Genomic DNA, 20,350 nt, shown 5'->3' on the forward strand with positions numbered 1-20,350 from the left:
TCTGTGGATGTTTTGCTGGAAAAAGGACTGGTGCACTTCAGAAAATAGATGGCATCATGAGGAAGGAGGATTATCTAGAAATACTGAAGCAACACCTCAAGACATTAGCTAGAAAGTTAAAACTTGGTCACAACTGGGTCTTTCAGCAGGACAATTATCCTAAGCATATATCCACAGTTGCAACAAAATGACTTAAAGACAACAAAGTGAAAGTATTGGAGTGGCCATCACAAAGGCCTGACCTGAATTCCATAGAAAATTTGTGTACTGAAATGAAAAAGCATGTCCAAGCAAGGAAGCCCACAAACCTGACTGAGTTATACCAGTTTTGTCAGGAGGAATGGGCAAAAATTCTGGCAAAGTATTGTGAGAAACTTGTGGAAAGCTACCAAACTTGTGGAAAGGTAAACAATTAAAAGGCAATGCCACCAAATACTAACAAAGTGTATGTAAACTTTTAACCACTGGAAATCTGAAATAGTACATCAAAGCTGAAATAAATCTCCCTCTTAGCTATTATTTTGAAATGACCTCTTATGGAAATGAAGTAGATACCCTTAATTGACTTAACACATGAAATATATGGTAACATGACATGTGTGGAGTTGTGAAAAATTGGGTTTGAATGTCTTTAGCCTAGGTGTATGTAAACTTTTGGCCTCTACTGTTTCTGTCCAAAGTACAAGCCAAGGAACCTCTGCTGAACTACCAATTTTTTTACCACAAAGATATGAGTGATACATAATTGAATACTATTTTTCACATATTCAACAGTATTTAACCAACATTGGCCTCTGTATGGGACTGTGTATAGGCAGAATTATGTTCATGTTTCATGTTTCATTATTTTCATAATGATGATATTGATTATTATCAATATTAATACTGCTGCATTTTAATCGCACAGAGCACATACAATCTAAATTTAGGAAACTAAATTGCAATTCCCAGCGCCATCTGGATGCAGGAGAGTGTAAACAAGCAGGTACTCTCTTCCGAAGCATGTGATGTCACCAGCTGCTTTCTTTCACTCTATAAGCCACACACGCAATGTGCACACAGATATGAGTCAGAAGACCCCTCATGTGCAGCTTTATGAAACAAAGCGAAATCTCGATTGAACCATGGATTTTGCTAGAGTGTAATGAGACGTGTATCCCGGCAGGCCCTAACTATACAGTAAAATGTCCAGTGTTAATTCAACTCTAACAGTTTTAATTCAAATTTTAAAAGATGACATTTGGTCCCGTATTCTAGAGTTGGACTAAATGTTGGCTGTCCAGAGTTGAATTAACACAAGACATTTCATTGTGTAACTTGCGGAGGGGGCCCAATGTGAGATCTTTTCACGGGGCCCTAAATCCCTGGTGGCACCCCTGTCACAATACCCCATACATTTGACAAGTAAAGCCAGGAGGAAGGTCTGGAAGGTCATTGACGTATAAACGGAATAAAAGTGGTCCTTGAATTGACCCTAGTGGTACTTCATAGTTTAATTTATCATTTATTTTCCCTAACATGAAATGCTGCCTTCCATTTTGGTGAGTTTTCAAAACTAACCGCGCGCAAATGTTCAGTGTTAAATCAATTCTTACAGAGTAGCCTATATATGGTCCCTATTGGATTCATATGTACTCTGTTAGAGTTCAATTAACACATAAACATGGACGCATGCTAATACAGATTATGTATTGCCTAAATTTATAGGAGCATCTGCAAAATGCCAGTTGGTTATTTATTTATTCAATTTTAAAAGGGAAGGGACAGCACACACCAATCAACATGTCAGAGGTTTTGTCAGTGCAAGAGTTAGCTGAACAGCTTATTTACATCTGTAGCCCCTTGGCAGGTATTTGGATACTAAATATAATATTTAGAAAACCCTTATACGAAAGTCGAGATAAAGGAACATTAGCTGATATAACAGTAAAATATCACCAGTCACCAAACAAGGAAGGTATTTTTGGATGACACTTGGAAGAGCTGCAAAGGGGTGTGGTCTAGCTCCAAAGGAGAGTAGCCTAGCTCAAAATTGGCAGAGTTTAGTCAAACCCTAACCCTAAATTTTTAATATAGGCCACGTGCCTTTTGAGTTAGGTCCCTCCCATTTGGAGCAGCTCCAGGCGGCAGATATTGGGATGGGGAAGTTACGGCTTTGTGGGGTGGCATGCCCCATACCTATACAGCATCAAGAGTTTGGCACTTTCCAGGGTTCCCTACAGAAATAAGCACAAAAAAACATTCATTTCAGTACTTTCAAACTGTATTTTAACAGAGAGGATTCACAAACAACTTCACATGTCCACACAATAAAGCCCCAAACTTAAGGAATTTTGCATTTTTTCCTTCTTCTTTGATCCTGCCTGATTACATCATCACAAATGCTCCAGGCCCACAAAGAATAACAGTACTTCAACATTGGAACCAGCTAATCTTATTACTTGGCGCCAAGAAGCAGTGACATTGAAATTTGATAGAAATTGTCCGGGGGCTGTCGGTGGTTAGTTAAAGGGATAGTTGTACTTTCTGATGTGTCTTTTCAATTTATTTAACTTTTATTGTTTTTCATTATCTTATCTTACAGAGGACAAAAGGAAAATTGTATATCTACAGAATGTTGCTGACCAAACCGTGCAGTTACAAACCAAAGAACAGTAATAAGGACATAATTGTTCCTGGTTCGAGAAAAAATCACAAACTCAAGCAGCTTTCGTGTATTCCTTCTAGCATTTCAGATGTACATTAGTAATTCTTGCTCGTTAACTTTTTAACTTAAATTACTACGCCATGGAGCTGAGAACACTTTTCAGAAGGTACCAGCACAATACAAATGAATTAATTTTACATTTGAATAAGTTAGACAATCTCTATTCATAGTATTTAATCTTATAAAAATTAAATCTAAACATTGTGGTATGGGCTTCTGCTGTTTTCCTCACACCTGAGAATAGATAATGAAGAGTTCAACACAAGTTCAAGTTCTTTTTTTAGCAGAGAAAAATGAGAATAAGAATAAGAATAATCCTAACAGATACAATAAGGTTCCATCAGCTTCGCTGCTTAGACCCCTAATAAGAATAATCCTAACAGATACAATAAGGTTCCATCAGCTTCGCTGCTTAGACCCCTAATAAGAATAATCCTAACAGATACAATAGGGTTCCAGCAGCTCCGCCGCTTGGACCCCCAACAAAACTAAACCAAAAAAATTAAAGAGACATGACATGGACTCAGCAAAAACTGGAAAATAAAAGGAAATTGTCCTGCTGTGACAGTTAAGTATGTATATTTCAAGGGCTTTTTGTATGATTCTATCAATGACCCATGACCCATCTGCATTGTTTAAACTTATTTTAATCTTTAATCATTTACTACAGCACATGGAGCTGAGAACACTGTTCTCAAGGAAAGAAGTACCAGCACAATATACAAACTGATATTAATGTTTACAATTTTGAATAAAAGTTAGACAATTTATCTATTCATATGTATTTAACTCTTTCATTTAAAAAATTAAATGTCTCAAACAGTTGTGGTATGGGCTGTCTGGCTGGGTTTTTGTGCCAGCACATTTAAATTTTGTCCTGTGACTTTGTTTTTCAAGATTGTTACTGCAGTAGGGTCCTGTGTATTACGCTTTGTTGTGCCTTGGTGTCTGAGGTTGCCCTCTTGTTCAGGACAATGCTCAAGTGTTGATTACATTCACAAACACACACAAACACAAACAGGTTAAACAGGTTCCTCTTCTCTTTTGTTTAACCTTTTATTGTTTTCAAGTAATCATAACCTGTACAGAGGACAAAAGAGAGAACAAGGTAATAGTCTCAGACAAATGTCTGCTGTATACCAAACAGTGCAGGATTACAAACCCAAAGAACAGTATACAATACAAGGACATCAATTGTTCTTCATGCGTTCCGGAAAAAATACAAACGACGCACTCGTGTTTCCTTCCTCAAGCATCCTTCCGGAGCCTCCTAACACCTTGCTCCTAGCTTTTTACTTAAAGATGGCGGACCCTGAACAATTTTCAGATCAGGTGACAAGCACGAATAAAATAAGCGATTGGAATGAGCCCCTGTAGTGTAGGTTGTATAAAATTAAAAATATGCATTGGTGTACATAAGGCTCCTCTTCCTCATCATCCCTTCGCCAGAATAGATAATGAAGAGTTCAACACAAGTTCAAGTTCTTTTTTTAGCAGAGAAAAATGAGAATAAGAATAAGAATAATCCTAACAATAAAGTCATATTCGAACCTAATAGAATAATCCTAACAGATACAATAAGGTTCCATCAGCTTCGCTGCTTAGACCCCTAATAAGAATAATCCTAACAGATACAATAGGGTTCCAGCAGCTTCGCCGCTTGGACCCCCAACAGAACTAAACCAAAAAAATTAAAGAGACATGACATGGACTCAGCAAAAACTGGAAAATAAAAGGAAATTGTCCTGCTGTGACAGTTAAGTATGTATATTTCAAGGGCTTTTTGTATGATTCTATCAATGACCCATTACGGTTCCATAATGCACAACTTGTACATGGGGCCACTGCAGTTCAGCAAATGTGCAATATCTGAAGTGCAATATCTCAGCTGCTAATCTTACCATATTGTATTATTTTATATCTTATTGTTTTATAGGTTACTGCAAATATATACATTTCATACATGTTATACATTTTATATTTTATTTATATATTTAGCACTCTAAATTAGTTCATCTTGAACTCTGTTCTTTTTTTAAATTGCTGTTTGTTATGTGTGAATGCACCGTCAGGATTGCTACTTAATTTTGTTGTACACTGTGCAATGACAATAAAGGAATCTATTCTATTCTATTCTATTCTATTCTATTCTATTCTATTCTATTCTATTCATAATCATGGTTGTAAAACACAATGAACAAACAGGAGTGAACAAACAAGATATTGTTCCACAACAATCTCAATCTCCAGCCCTAGAGAGAGCCACAGTGTCTGCAGGTATTTGTGGTTCCTTTCCATCAGCAGCCAACTAAGGTCTTGAGAATAAGGAGTTTGGATTCTGTAGCAAATAAAGAATTTAAATAAGTCATTAGTGCCGACCCACATGGAAAACCATCAGGCACTTTGGCCCTCCAAGACAGGATTCTGACACCTGTGATCTAGAATCTATGGTGTGAATAAGGTAAGAACCAGACATAGGAATTTTCACAATTCCTTTGGCAGAATGTGAATAAGGGGTAGGGGGTTAGAACTTCATCAGGTAGTTCTGTGCCTGAGTCAGGCGCTTCAGGCGACTCTGCAAAGCGGCTCTCTTGCTCCCGATGTCGTAGTCCTCCTTCAGCAGCAGCCCCACATTCTCCTTGTCCTGCAGCATCTGCAGCATCTCCCTCTGTAGCTGCGCAGCTGACTCTTGTAGCATCAGGTAGCGGATGACCAGCGGGATTTGGTCGGCCAGGCGCTGGCTGGCAATCTGGGGGACACACACGATGAGGTCATGTGACAGAAAGTAGGCAGGACCTGCTATGAGAGGAGTCATGAGCTTGGAAAGAAAACCTAGGGGTTTATGAGGGGTGTGGACTGCTTGGTCTATAAACCTGTGGGTAGTCAGCTCTAAATTCATCTGAATTCATCCAGACCTTAAAATCACATCCATGAATTCAGCATAGTGTAAACTCATGCTGGTCTAAACTTGGTCTAAAAACCTGTGGGCGGTTGGCTCTAATCTCAGACTGAAAATTGCTGATTTTGCTTGAAAGAAAGAAGTTCAATCTCAATTCTTCCAGGCCTTAAAATCCATCAGTACATTCAGAATGGTGTAAACTCGGCACAGAGCTGATGTGATGCGCACAACCCAAAATTTTTCATGCATCTTTTTAGCCCATGCTGTAATCACTGAAGCAATATGTCTGGCACATTAACACATTTACACCAATGTAAACTATAATGGTCAGTCGGGGACCAACTCTACATTCCCACTATTGACTGAAATCGATAAAAATGAGATGAGTTTGCAAAAAAGCCCAAGCGCTTATGTGAAGTGATGTATGGAGCACGATCTCAAACAGTACACTGCTATTATTCCCTCAAACAATAAAAAATACCCTGAATTCCTCCAATAAAAATGCTGAGTGAATGATGTACAAATTGAAAACCAAGCTACCTACAACCAAGCTACCTTTGACGTAGACCTTTGTGCACATTTTTTTTTTGAGAGACAGATCTTGTTGACTGCACAGCAAACCAGTGAGATCATAATAAAGTTGAATAATTGAAGATTTCTTAAGTCAAAAAAGGCTGATTGTGTAGCATTTAAGACGGTCATGTGTAGCATTTAAAATGATAGAATAATGTAATGAATGGAATCCATGAAACCATAATACTACAAACACCAGCATATAAGGTAACAGCGCATATGCCACCTACTCGATAGTATGACTTAAGGTGGACCATCATTTCCTGAAGAGTGGCATGGCTGTCTGGGCTGAAAACAATGCTCCTCTTGAATTTATGCCCCTCATCCTCCTCATCCTCCATATCCTCCCTCCTTATCTCATCCAGGTTGTGGCTGTAGGTGCTGTCCTGGGTATAGACGATCAGCTCCATCCTGAACTGGGTCCTCAGCATGGACTCTGCACTGGACTCTTTTTCCTTCTTGATGTCTTCTATCTTGGTCTAGGTGTGATGAAAGCATATGGTTATACTGCTGAATTCATGCTGGAGCCAGTCTTACCCAATAGCTGAGCTAAAACTGAAGGAGTAGCTAACAGTGGTCCTGGAGAATTACAGGATTTTACACGCAGTTTATTTTCATTTATATATGTTTTAAGTTATAAGTTTTTTATTTTGAGTGACACACTTAAGAATGTACTTGTTTTCTTATTTCCAATATACACAAAAAGCAGTGTTTCATGACTGTATTAAAGCTTGTGTTCGAAAGACATGAAAAAACTTAAAATCATTGTCTCTTTCAAAGTTTAGGACAATGTACACTGTAAAGCTGAATCTGTTCATGAGAGTTTACCTTGGCACTTTTGAGGAGGTTTGGGTATCCCATCAAGTTGTTATGAGCCAGCTGCAAGAACGCCTTCCTCACAATGTCTACAAGAAAGAGTAGAGTTATTAGAGGTTTCTAAATCTTATTGTTTCCCCCTTGGTTATTACTATACGGTGTCTGTGTATGCCGCATACTTTCCATAATGTATTGAAGACAGATTTATGCAGTATGTTCTCAGTTCCAAAAGTATATCAGCTAAAATTTCAGACGGGTTAAATTGTCTACCCCGGTATGGTGAAAAAGAAGGCCTTGAGCAGCTGTTTTGAGGCCTATGACTCGGCGGGGGTGAGCCCACTGTCTCAGACAGGACATGGCCACCATTATGTAACAGTCACCTGTGACCGCCTTCAGCTTCTTCACAGCGGGCTCCTCCAGCATTTTGAGCTGGTCTTTCACCAGAACCTCAAAGGTCTTGTAGTTGATGAAGCCAGGAAGTTCCCTTCCACGGTACTTAACCTCATATTCCTGCACCTCATCCTCAATCCTCTGGTTGACTGCAGGGAAAGTTTACACACAGCACAAATTATTTTTTGACTGGACAAGCAGAAAAAAAAAACATGAAAAAGAAAAGTGGCCTTATAAACATTCTACTGTAATCCAGTAACATACTTCTGGTAACGTCTCTGGTACTACATTGACAGCATGAGTAATTTTTGAGATGACAACACATTATGCAGTATAGGACTAGTTTCCATTCTCAGTATGGAGTAATGCAGTGTGTATGGACTGGCAACAATGTGTGCTGCATATGCCTTGGTTCAGTTTTCCACCAATCAAACTATAGATCTTTCAGACTGCTAACTCTGCTCGGTTTGAAAGATCTATTGCTTTATTGGAGGAAGGAGTTCAATTATGCTAACTTATTCCCTGTACTTGTGTACATAGTGTGGGGAAAAAATCTAAATAATAATAATAATAATAATAATAATATTATTATTATTATTATTATTATTATTATTATAATAATAATAATAATAATAATAAACCAATTTCATAGACCTTTATAGGACAAGAAGAACATGAGATACTCACATTTGTCTCCAGAGCGATCAAGACAAGCCTTCCACTTTCCAAACTCGCTTCTCAGTTGAGAGAAGAGGTTCATCTTGTACCCATTCCTCAGTTCCTCTCCAATGGTCAGGTTGGTGATGTCCTGGGTGAAGGCGGTCACTTTCTGTGGGTGGGTGAGGACCATACAGACATCATATAGATACATCATATAGATGTATATGCACAAAACATCATAATGCTTATCATAATCACATAATAACCTCCATATTGTAAACCCTTTGGCTCCACATAGAGTATGACAACACATGTTGCATACTCTGGAGGCAATGCATGCCTACTACTGAACCTACAAACAGCAGGCTTCTAGTCTGGATGGTAATACTCATTCTCTCTCTGTCACAGGCTTACAGGCATGAAACCTAATCTTAAACTGTAAGGCATTGAAATGCAATTCTGTGACTAAAGAATTAAAGAATCAAATGAGTTATAGGACAGAGGGGCCACTGAGTAGCTGTTGGTGCTACTACAGGTCTCACCAAGGGCAATAGTTGTCTCAAACTCACAAATATGAATTGGAGCTCTGAAACTTTTATTTTTACTTTTCATACTAGGCACGGGAAGTGGGCATGGTCATTTGTGTCAGTACTTCAATATTGGGAATAACATAAATGCACTGCTGCATATGCAGCTAAACACGCCACCTTGTCTTTGCAGAAAACAGATAACTCACGTCTATTAGGAAGTACATTCTCTCAGCAGGATCCTCAGGGGGTCCCTTCCCATACCTGTCCAACTCTGCACGAGTGTCCTCCAGTTTAGTCTCAATCTGCTGCTCTAGCCGAGGCAGAGATTTCTAAAGGCAATGAAAACATGCATAAGTGGTCATGATTCATTCACCATACTGGCAAACAGTCCATGTTAATGTTACGTTTTAAAAGACGCTCTCATCTAAAGCAGCTGCAAACTGGCGATAAGTACACAAGGGCTTTCACACAGGATGAAAATGCCGTGGCGTTACAGGCAAGGACAACTGAAATGCTTACCCAGAGGAAAAATCTGCTGCTTAAAATAGTCAAAATAAGACAGATTCTTATTTTGAGTTTACGGAATTCTTAACTGCTTCTCCTAAACCCCAATCCCCCACGCCCGAAAACAAATAATGGAAAATTTCAGTAGAAATGCAGTAGAGTTCTCATTGGTTTGTTGCTCTGCTAATAGATTTGTCATGGGTTTGTCCTTGCATCTGGTGATTTCATCAATTTCAGACAAACAACATTAAAGCGAGAGTAAATCAAGAACATTGTAAGCGCTTTGTGGAGGTGTGGTTAGGGCGCCATCTGCAGGCGGAGAGGGAGCGGTTTAGCCGACACTGCAACCCAGGTGTGTGCAATCACAAATCATTGCTAATTGTTTGTATGCTCTGCCTGCAGTGAGACCGGGGCGGGCGCTGGAATGAGACGCATGCGGGAGCGACGCCGAGTGCTTCCTCATCGTGTGTGTTTCGGCTTGGTTTAGTTTGTTTTAGTTTTCTTTGTGTATGTACGGCCTTAAACCGACCGCAATAGAATCCGTGTGCGTCCGAGAACAGAGGATTGTGTGGTTTGTGGGGAGAAGGACTGCAACACTTGTTACATGCTTATATTGCTATCTTAGTGAGAAAATTGAAGGGTTATTTCTCAGGATCAAAATTTTACAATTTTGCGAAATTTCTGAAAATAGTCAAAATCTCCCTTTGGTGCTGAATGTAGTCATTTTTGCCTAAGAGGAATAAATGAGATAAGGAGTGATCTTATTTTGAATTTCCCTTTACTCAAGGTAGTCAGCAACCATCAATCAATAACCACGTAATAAGACTCAACTGAGCTGATAGTATGAAATATCAATATCAAAGCAAATTCATTCAATTATTTACATAGTTCAATAAATTCAGCAAAACAAATTATTCAGCATATGAACAAATTCAGCGTATAATATCAGTTAAATTAAATGGTGAGGTGGTGAATTGATAAAGCTAAATTGTTATAGGTATCATAGTCAGAACACAAGCAAAACTGACACAGCGGTTAGTTTGCTGGGAGAATAAAATAAGGCATAGCAGAATGTCACTGGCAGAACAGGACTCAAGGTTACAGTAAGAAGTAAGAGCCTGTTTAGTAGGTTGTTGTTCTACTCTCTGGGGTGGTGGTGAGAGGTCTACTTACCTCAATGTGGTGTACCAGCTCCAAAGTCAGTTTCTCTGCTAATTTGGGAATGGTGGCAAAGCCTTCATCCAAGAGGGTACTGTAGAAAATTCCAACAGAATGAGAAAGTCATAATTTAAGGAGAACTAGAATAAGGCTTGTCGGTGAACACTCAATTAAATGGCTGTGAGTCTGAAATAGAGGACGTAGAAATCTGCAGTCATTGAAAGTATAAATTCAGCTAAATGACTGACCTGAAATGGGCGTGGTCTTCAAAGAAGACCTTCTCATTGTAGGCCGCCTCACTCAAGGACACCTTGTCCTTGATTTCCTTCTGACCTCGGCACCTGACGATCATGTAGCCTTTGGTCAAATGGATGACCTCGTTGTGGACGATGTCCACCACTGTTTCTTCTGTGCCCTTGTCAACCAGGTCTGGCTTGGTTAGGATTCCTGCCAGAAATTAAATTAAAACTCAACTGAAGGGATTCATTGGCCCAAGTATAATTTATAATAATGTTCTTGTTGACTAAAATGAGATTAGGCTAATTGGTCTAGTTATAGTTCACATACTGATGTACAGTGTATGTTTCTGATCCAGATGTTTCTGATTCTGGCTATGTACACAGGTGGGTGCGGACCCATTCCTATGGGCGGCCTTATAGGGCTAGACCTGCCTACTCAGATTGCTTTACCCCCCTGGGGATACATGCAAGGAAGTCGAGGGTACCTCAAAAAAAAAAAAATCAAAGATTAAAACCAAAAGATTTTTCTTACCAAAAAATAAACATTTCAAAAAAGCCCCACTCTTACTGCCAAAAATAAACACAAATACAGTGAAAAACATGTCAAATACACTCAAATAATTGACATCCAATCATTTTAATGATACTCTTTCATCTTTCAATGTTGAATATATCCACTCACCCATGCCTGCCCTTTATCGCCGGAACTGTCTTCTGCCATGCATAGTAGCAAGTTAGCATAGCATGAGGTTAAACATTTCCATTTTGGGAAATGGATATATGGCTAAAATGAGCTTAACACTCGCCCTGTGAGGCAACAGCAAACGATACTTCCAGCAGTAATACGGATGCTGCACAGTCCACTCCCAGCAGCACCAGCTCAGCTACCCCCACGAGCACATCCATAACTAGCATAGCACCAATGGAAACCAGGCCCCCCCAGGGAGGACATTTTTAGACTACTGGATACCTTTGTCATAACACATGGACTTGCATGGTCAAAATGTGTGGCCACTGTACAGATGGTGCAAAAGCCACGACGGGAGAAACACAGCAGAGTTGTAACACGCCTGAAGGAAGTTTTGGACAACACAGTGAAAATGGTTAACTTTGATAAGGGAAGGCCCCTGCATTATCTGCATTATGCAACTAAATGGGCCGCGATCATGTCACCCAGACCCTGTTAATCTATACTGACGTGCGATGGTTATCAAAGGTATAAGTATTAAGACGATTTTTTGAATGGCAGTATGAGATTAAAGTTTTCTTTATTGACCATCTTTTTCACTTGCCTGGCTGCTTGCATGATGACTCACACATCTGGCCTATCTGGATTTTTCTCGCCTGAATAAATCTCAGATTACAAGGCCTCTCCGCAACCATAAGAAATATACGGGACAAAACTGAGGCCGATTAAAAAGCTGGAGCTCTGGTCTGGCTGCATTAATGAGAACAACACAGGGGTTCTCATCTTTGCATGATTCTTAAAAGTGCAAACAAACTCAAGCTTGTGGACAGTGCCAAATGCGATATTAAGACGCACCTCGCTATGCTAGCTGTGAAATTGTGCCGGTACTTCCCCGAGACGGATGACACAAATAACTGCAGACCTGCCTACCTGCACGCATTTTGTGTACCAACCACGCAATTCTTGGTCAAAATACGCAGCGTAACGCTGATATACGTAATCCACCGAGGCGTAACGCTGTGCCTATATAAGTTGATTCAATTATTTAATTATTAAATAAAAATGGAAATCATAAACAGAAACTTGGTTTTATTCATAATTGACTGTTTTACATCGCAACATACGTTTTTTTTTTACATTACAAGTTTCTGTAAATACTTGAAAATGAAAACATATGTTACAATATACAAAATAAATGATTTCAATTTTTATTAAATAATTGAATGCAATTCACGTATGGTTATCTGTTTGTATAAGCACAGATATCATATAATTAATATTATATTAATCATGAAAAAAATTGTTTTGAACTCAAACTTTTGACTTGCAAGTATATCATAATATAGCCCAGTGCAGTGCAAGTGATATTTTAGAATTAGGTCAAATTATACAATTTTGCCTGATCACTTCAACAGTCAAAACTAGAATTATGAAGAAAGTGTGTGCGTGCAAAGCGAAGTGGTACGTGCGAAATCATGTGAACTAAGCGTTACACTGACTATTGTGGCACTCAAAATATTTTCCTAAGGTTGACAGGTCTGTAACTGCGTTCGTTATCCATTCTCTGCCACCCCTCCACTCTACTTACCAACTCCTGAGCAAGACAGTCTAATTGAAATTGCAATTAGCAAGGCTTTGAGAATTAAATCAAAAGCTACTGGCATGTTTCTGGATAGTGATTTTTTGGCCCTCACTAGCATTAAAACAAAATAAAGACAGACTGTGTGGGGAAAACTATTTAAACCTAAAACGGTCTCCTACACAACCCAGTGCTGTGGAGTTATGTACGTCATATCCAGCACACCCTTCTTATTAATCTAGGGTGAGTAATTCGCCATTCATAATGTGCAGGAGGACGGAGTGTGGCACAGTGGGTAAGGAACTGCGCTTGTAACCGAAAGGTCGCAGGTTCGAATCCCGGGTAAGGACACTGCCGTTGTACCCTTGAGCAAGGTACTTAACCTGCATTGCTTCAGTATATATCCAGCTGTATAAATGGATACAATGTAAAGTGCTAAGTAAAAGTTGTGTAAGTCGCTCTGGATAAGAGCGTCTGCTAAATGCCTGTAATGTAATGTAATGTAATGCGCATGTGCTGATGTGGAAAATACATACTTGATATTTCAGAGGGATTTCACAAGGCTTAATGTTATATATGCATCAAGGCAATACTCGATACTACGTAATGTCTACACAATAGGGCTGTCAAAAAATATTTGAAGTTCGAAAACTATTCGAAAATCTTTATTTTTTTAAAGTCCGAACCGAAGTTTGAGCATTCGAATATTAGTTTTAGATCCCGCGTGCTGTAATTGGCATGCGGGCTTTAATTTCATGCGGCGAATCATGTTCATTACATGCAAAGTTCATTTCCAGTGCTAACGTTACTTCCTGTCAACAAAAAACGTTCTGGACCCAGGGCAAGTGGACCGTCTGGTTTTACTTACCAATAACCTCCGGTGATACTTTTAGCTCCATGTACACCTAACGTTACTGGTCAGCTAGCCTCGCGAGCCAGTCTCTTTTTTTCACTTTGTTCAACAGATCTGGTCAGCTAACAATTTAGGCTAAATAATGTTCCCATGGCAGGCTATGTTTCCTTTCTTTTCTGAAGATTTTGATAAAATTGGATGATGAAAGAAGTTAAACAAACTAAACAGAGTAAGTAATTGATGTTGTTTTAGGCTACAGGTATAGCCGTTTGAATAGTTTTTGTGTTAAGAAATAAACAGGGATTTCCTATAAACAATCACTTCCCTTGATTAATAAATGCCGAATTGTGGCAAATTGCAGGAGAAAGTGCTTTATTCATTTGCGCATTAGGCTATAGAAGCTGAAGGGGGCTCATTTATAAAACTAACTTGCGTGCATACGTCAAATGAAGACCAGATGTAGAGCCACGACCGTTTCTACGGTCAAATCGAGTCATGTCGAATCACTACTTTGACGTGATTTTCTACGCACGCGCCACGCAGTTGATCTAAAATACGTTTTATAAATGAGGCCACGGATGTAGTAACCTAGTATTAAAGTTCACTGATGTCCTCTGTTCTACTGCCCGTTCGTGGAAAATAACACGTAGGCCAGTGTAGAGGGAGCGCCGGACAATAAGCAGCTTATTTTTGTGAATTATAGGCAAATGATATTCGAACTCTAACTAATTACAAAAGCTAATATTCAAACTCAATTTCATGGCACTTTTGACAGCCTCACTACACAAAGTACAGTAAGTGTGAGTTGAAAGGCTCTCGTGGACTAGTGGTATTATACTTCACCAGCAGAACTCAAAACACTAGAAGACTGCGCCAGGGTTCATACAGGCTACACAGGCCAAACTTGGGTGCTTAAAACCCTGTGACTTTACATTGGTGTTTCGATTTGTTAGGTACGTGTGTTTTTGTGAGAAGATCAATGGACGAAAGGAATGTAGCTTAGCGTAGGTGATGTTGTGCAAATACTTAATTACCTAGAGTCCTCTCTCCTTCAGGGTCCTCTTCCTGTGCCATCTTCAAGGCCTCAGTAGTTGCTATGTCAACGTTGCAGGGCACCACCACAAGGTTGATGGTCTCCTGCTTTCTGACGAACTTCGTGATCAGCCTCTTGATCTGTAAAATATCAGATTCTGTGCAATAACTGTACCTTTTACAGTCCTCTCCGAAGTTCCCCTGAATAGGTTCTTCTGCCTTTCCAATTTTTACACCCAATCACAATACAGTGCCTGTTTGGTTCTAATATTTTTGCCCATGTCCTATATTTGGAGAGAACACCTGATACATCTCCTTATTCACAGATACGGAAACACAGCTGACGTGGGCAAATTTACAGATAGATGTAAAACTGGTGGAGCTCGCACCTGGTCCCCAATGTTCTCAGGCTGGCCCTTGACGGCGACCCTGGCGATGCCTGGCAGGTCGATGAGTGTGAGGTCAGGGACACCAGGGGAAGAGATCTCCAGGCTGATGAGGTCATCACTGATCCCCACCCCGACTCCCGCCATCTCGTCCTGAGCTGAAGCACAGGGGTTTTGGGGGTGTGTTTACAAAATGTTCTGTATATTCATAATATGTGCATGTGTGTGTGTGTGTGTGTGTTGGATAATGTAGAATCTCCAGAAAGTATGTATTTTCAGGTTTTTTTCCAGCTGACAGAATGGATCAGTGACAAACACCAGCCCCACCTTCTCTGATGAGCCTCTCTACATCATCAGGATCGTAGATCTCCACCTCTCTGTCACTGTAGCTTATTTTTCCATGCCATGCATCATCCTCTTTCAACCTCTTCATCTTCAACTCCAGAGGGCATCTTGTCACAATCCCTGTAGAGAGGGAGAGAGGAGGGGGAGAGAAAGAAAGAGAGCTGCTGTATTCACACAGCCATGTTTGTATGTGAACAACATTGCATAGTGAGTTTATGTTATATTCATATACTGTACTGTAGTAGTTCTATACATATCAAAATCCAGTGTGCTTGAGTAGAGTCAAAACAAAAAAAATTGTGTCACTGTCTAAATACTACGCACTGCACTGTGTATACACTCAATGGCCATTTTATTAGGTCTATCAGTCTAGTACTGGGTAGGACCCCTTTTGCTTCCAGAATAGCCTGAATTATTTCCTGCATAGATTCAACAAGGTGCTGGACACATTCCTTAGGGATTTTGTTCCATGCTGACTCAATAGCATAATGCAGTTCCAGAAGATTTTTCAGCCATACATTCATGTTGCATATCTTCCATTCCACCTCATCCCAAGGGTGCTCTATTGGATTGAGATCTGGGGACTGTGCAGGTCATAGGAGTAACATGAAGTCACTGTCGTGTTTGTGATACTAGCTTGAGATGATGCATGCTTTGTGACATGGCACATTACCCTGCTATGCTGAAGTATTCATACCCATAAAAGAATGCACATGGTCAACAACATTGCTTAGATATGCTGTGACATTTAAATGATGCTCACTTGGTATTAAGGGGCCTAATGTGTCCCAAGAAAACATTCCCTAAACCATTACAGCACCACCAGCCAGCACAACTGACACAAGGCAGGATGGACCCACGTATTCTCATGCTAAATTCTGACCCTACCATCTGCATGTCACAGCAGAAATCAAGAGTCTTCAAACCAGGCAATGTTTTACCAGTCATCAGTTGTCCAGTTTTGGTGATTAATTGCCCACTGTAGTCTCATATTCATGTTCTTAACTGACAGAAGCAGAATCTGGTATGGTATTTTACTGCTGTAGCCCTTCTGCTTCAAGGTTTTACGCGTTGTGATTGTGCATTCATTGGTGTCCTCCTGTTGTTTGAGCAATTGTGGCCTTTCCGTTAGCTTGAACAAGTCTGCCCATTTTCCTCTGACCTCCCTTGTTAACAAGGTGTTTTTGCCCACAGAACTGCTGCTCACCGGAAGTTTTTTGTTAATTGCTCCATTCTCTGTAAACTCTAGAGACTGTAGTACATGAAAATCCCAGGAGGACAACTATTCCTGCTGGAACCACCATGTCTAGTACCAACAATCGTATCATGGTCAACGCTGCTGTGATCACACAGAGATTATCTATTGTAATGTTCGGTTGAAAGTAAACCTCTTCACCATGTCTGCATGCTTTATATATTGAGTTGCACCCACATAATTAACTGTTTGGAGCTTTCTGAATTATGGAGCAACTCTACCCTGGCTGGTGAGTGTATATTTTTGTCTAAATAAGAAAAGAAATGTCTTATTTAGAAAGAAAAAGAAATGAATGCAACAGGTGTCAGATGAAACGTAATAGCCGTTGCATGCCGTGCGCTGCGCATGTACAAATGTAGGCGTGCACTCGTGTCTGTGGACGCTCACCACTCCCTCTGGGCAGGGCCACCCCAGACAGGGCCTCCAGTACGGAGCTCTTTCCAGAGCTCTGGTCTCCGATCACAGCGATGGCGGGCAGAGCCAGGTCTTTCTCCACCCCCAGGGAGCGCAGGGAATCGATCAGGTCAATGCAGGGACGCACCTTCTCTTCATAGTGCTGGTTTAAGGTGCTACTTAGTTTAGCTGGTGAATGAAATGTGAGGAATCTCAGTGAGCAAACGCCAGAAACTAGACGTCTAGAGGTAAATCTAAGTTGAGAGACGTTTTGACAACTCGACTAGCTTAACCCCAGTATAGCTCAGGTTTTACACAGAGAGCTTGGCTGCGTCCTAGACAGGTAGAAAACGCTTTTTCTACGGCGGCGTTTCACTCATTACTGACTTTTCACCACAAAAAAATGTCCACAGGGATATTAACATTATTATGGCACACTGTGACAAAACATATGTTTGAGTTTAAGTGCCTATAAACATATCAGGAATCAGTTTTGTTCACCAAAACAAAATTTTAGATGGTAAAATGAATCAATTCCATATTCTAATATTGAACAGGGACGCACCTTCTCTTCATAGTGCTGGTTTAAGGTGCTACTTAGTTTAGCTGGCGAATGAAATGTGAGGAATCTTAGTGAGCAAACGCCAGAAACTAGACGTCTAGAGGTAGCCTAAATCTAGTTTGAGAGATGTTTTGACAACTGGACTAGCTTAACCCCAATATAGCTCAGGTTTTACACAGATAGCTTGGCTGCGTCCTAGACAGGTAGAAAACGCTTTTTTTTTTAGAAAGCGTTTCACTCATTACCGATTTTCACCACAAAAAATGTTCACAGGGATATTACATTACATTACATTACAGGCATTTGGCAGACGCTCTTATCCAGAGCGACGTACAACAAAGTGTATAACCATAACCAGGAACAAGTATGACGAAACCCCTAGAGAGAAGTACCAGTCCAAGTGAAGGGAACAACCGCATAGTTCAACTTGGACCCTGAAGGTTAAACTGATTAACACTAACACAACAAGAACGGCAACAACGCAATCTATGGAAAAAATACAAGCAGTAGTTAAGACAGTTAATGCACATAAGTCATCTACGAAACAACTGCCTAGTTACAACCCTAAGCTTACAGTCATTTACGGGGGGGAGGGATGGGGAGAGGTGCAGTCTGAAGAGGTGAGTCTTCAGTCGTCGTTTGAAAACATTATTAACATATTCACATTATTATGGCACGCTGTGACAAAACATTATATGTTTGAGTTTAAGTGCCTATAAACATATCAGAATCAGTTTTGTTGATCAAAACAAAATTTTAGATGGTAAAATTAATCAATTCCATATTCTAATATTGAACAGAAAATTCGCTAATAATTCAGGAAACCATACCTTCTGCAGCTTCTCGCATTCCCAGACTGGTCTCAGCCATGATTTCTCGTATTGCGCGTTGATGCGATGGAGCCTTCGTTAGCAATAAGGGACTCCCTGTGGCAGCCCGGCAGTTTTTTTCCGAGTTTTAGCAGCGGACCAGGAAGAGTGCTTGAGCCGGGGAAAACGAAACTCAGAGGCAGTCAAGTTTCGTTTCTGGGAAGAAGGGGCGTGTCTAGCCTATCTGGTTTTATATCGTGGCCCATTTAACTTCCACCTTGACAAATGAAACACATTGATAAATGTAGCCTGAAGCCGCCTTGAAAACGCCGAAAAATCTCGTGTGGGTGAAAGAAAAATTTGAATTTAATTTAGCATTATTTTTTAAAACCCGTAGGCCTACGTTTTCATTTTAATGTCGGTGCATTGTATAAATGCTGTCGTTCGAGACAACGGCTAATTGAACAGTCAGTTCCAAATGGAGTTGCAATTAGGCTACATGCTTTTTTAGGATAATTTTATAATACATTTTACACGATGTCACGTTGTTTATTGTCTAAGCGAGTGGACATTGTATTTCAGTATGTGTGTTTATTTTGAATAGCCTATTCAACGTTTATTTTACGACATTGTAGTTTATGTAACACGTGTAGTAATATTCCCATCACTTTCCAGTTACACACTCTCAAAACATAACGTGTCGTCGGTTGGGAGATAATCATATGAACTGTGATACTTGAAAAGCATTTAAAGTTCGAAAAGGACAAAACAATAGGGTGAATTCGGGTAATCTGGGACATTGGGTAATGTGGTAGCCTACACGTAAACTCCAGTGTGTTTATTTCCTGTTCTAACAAAATCTAGTCAACAGGACTTTTACTATAGGTTTAGCATGGATGTCATGTGACTGAAATCACACGACTTTATGGGGGTGATGTCACAGAAAGGGGCAGGGCACTTATCAATCAGGAAGCTACCCTGGGAATTGCATGACGAGGTCAGTGACATAGGATTCTGACAAGATTAATGTTAAGGATATAAATCTGTCATAAATGAGACAATGTTCCTGATTGTTATAAAATTATGTTTGTGATCTATTCAAGCAACAAAATATGCATTAAAGTGTTGAAAATATGTTTTAGTTTTTTCTTTCAAACATTTTTTAGTTGTCCCACTTTATCAAATATGATTGAGAATGTGGGACAGCATGGTTTGGGTAATCTGGGACAGTCATTTAAGTTCTTCAAATGGGGGAAATGGTTTGTAAGTCTAATGCCGGTAGACAATGTTCTGTACACACACGCACACACACACTCTCTCTCTCTCTCTTCATCGCTGCCATACCTGATCCTTCTCTCTCTCTCTCACACACACACACACACACACACACAGTATTTTGTAGTTCATCATGTACAAATGTGAGAGTCATTAGTCAGCTAAAATATGAAAATATCCATGACCTAAAATTAACTCAATGAAATGTATTACAGAATACAATGACACCACAGCGTCAGGAAAAGAGAGGGCAACAGAAAGAGCGAGGAAGAGAGAGAGAGGGAAATGAGAGAAGTAGGAAGAAGCTAAACCAATGGAGTGAGACTAGAATGAAGGGAGCTATAGCTGAGTACAGGGAGTTAGTGGAGGCAGGTAACGTCCCTCATCTTCGTTTTTTGGCCAGGGCCTGGCATGTTCCGAAGTCGACCCTTCAGCGAAGAGTCAATGGCACGGGACCACAAGCACACAATCGGGAAGAAGCCCTTTATCTCCCAAGAAGAGGAAAATGCCCTCACAGAGCTTGTGAAGACACTTGGGAAAAGGGGGTTTCCCCTAAGGATGAAAGATGTCCAGAACCTCGCATTCCAATTCGCTAAAAAAAAAGGGATAAAGGGCTTCTCAGAAACCAAGCAAAAAGCTGGCTATGCCTGGGTTCAGGGGTTCCTGAAGCGGAACCCTAACCTGAGTATCAGAAAGC

The 20,350-nt window shown here is 40.1% G+C and overlaps 1 protein-coding gene and 1 long non-coding RNA gene across 2 annotated transcripts; one reads left to right on the forward strand and one right to left on the reverse strand.

Moving 5' to 3' along the window:
• The first annotated feature begins 4,104 nt into the window (after positions 1-4,104).
• LOC135250909 (uncharacterized) lies at positions 4,105-4,389 on the forward strand. The gene is made up of 2 exons (XR_010329044.1): positions 4,105-4,245; positions 4,290-4,389. It is a non-coding gene; the product is annotated as an uncharacterized LOC135250909 (long non-coding RNA).
• Positions 4,390-4,575: 186 nt separating this feature from the next.
• Positions 4,576-18,593, reverse strand: LOC135250908 (interferon-induced GTP-binding protein Mx3-like). Its single transcript, XM_064327715.1, has 13 exons — positions 18,400-18,593; positions 17,002-17,196; positions 15,342-15,479; positions 15,018-15,172; positions 14,631-14,769; positions 10,486-10,684; positions 10,253-10,331; positions 8,782-8,904; positions 8,073-8,214; positions 7,376-7,534; positions 7,008-7,084; positions 6,410-6,658; positions 4,576-5,456 (listed from the first exon to the last, which is right to left on the reverse strand). The coding sequence occupies exons 1-13, from the start codon at positions 18,437-18,439 to the stop codon at positions 5,232-5,234; spliced, it is 1,920 nt and encodes a 639-aa protein (XP_064183785.1). The 5' UTR covers positions 18,440-18,593; the 3' UTR covers positions 4,576-5,231.
• Positions 18,594-20,350: the final 1,757 nt, after the last annotated feature.

The sequence above is a fragment of the Anguilla rostrata genome, chromosome 3, assembly GCF_018555375.3.
Source record: "Anguilla rostrata isolate EN2019 chromosome 3, ASM1855537v3, whole genome shotgun sequence".
Classification (NCBI taxonomy): Eukaryota; Metazoa; Chordata; class Actinopteri; order Anguilliformes; family Anguillidae; genus Anguilla; species Anguilla rostrata.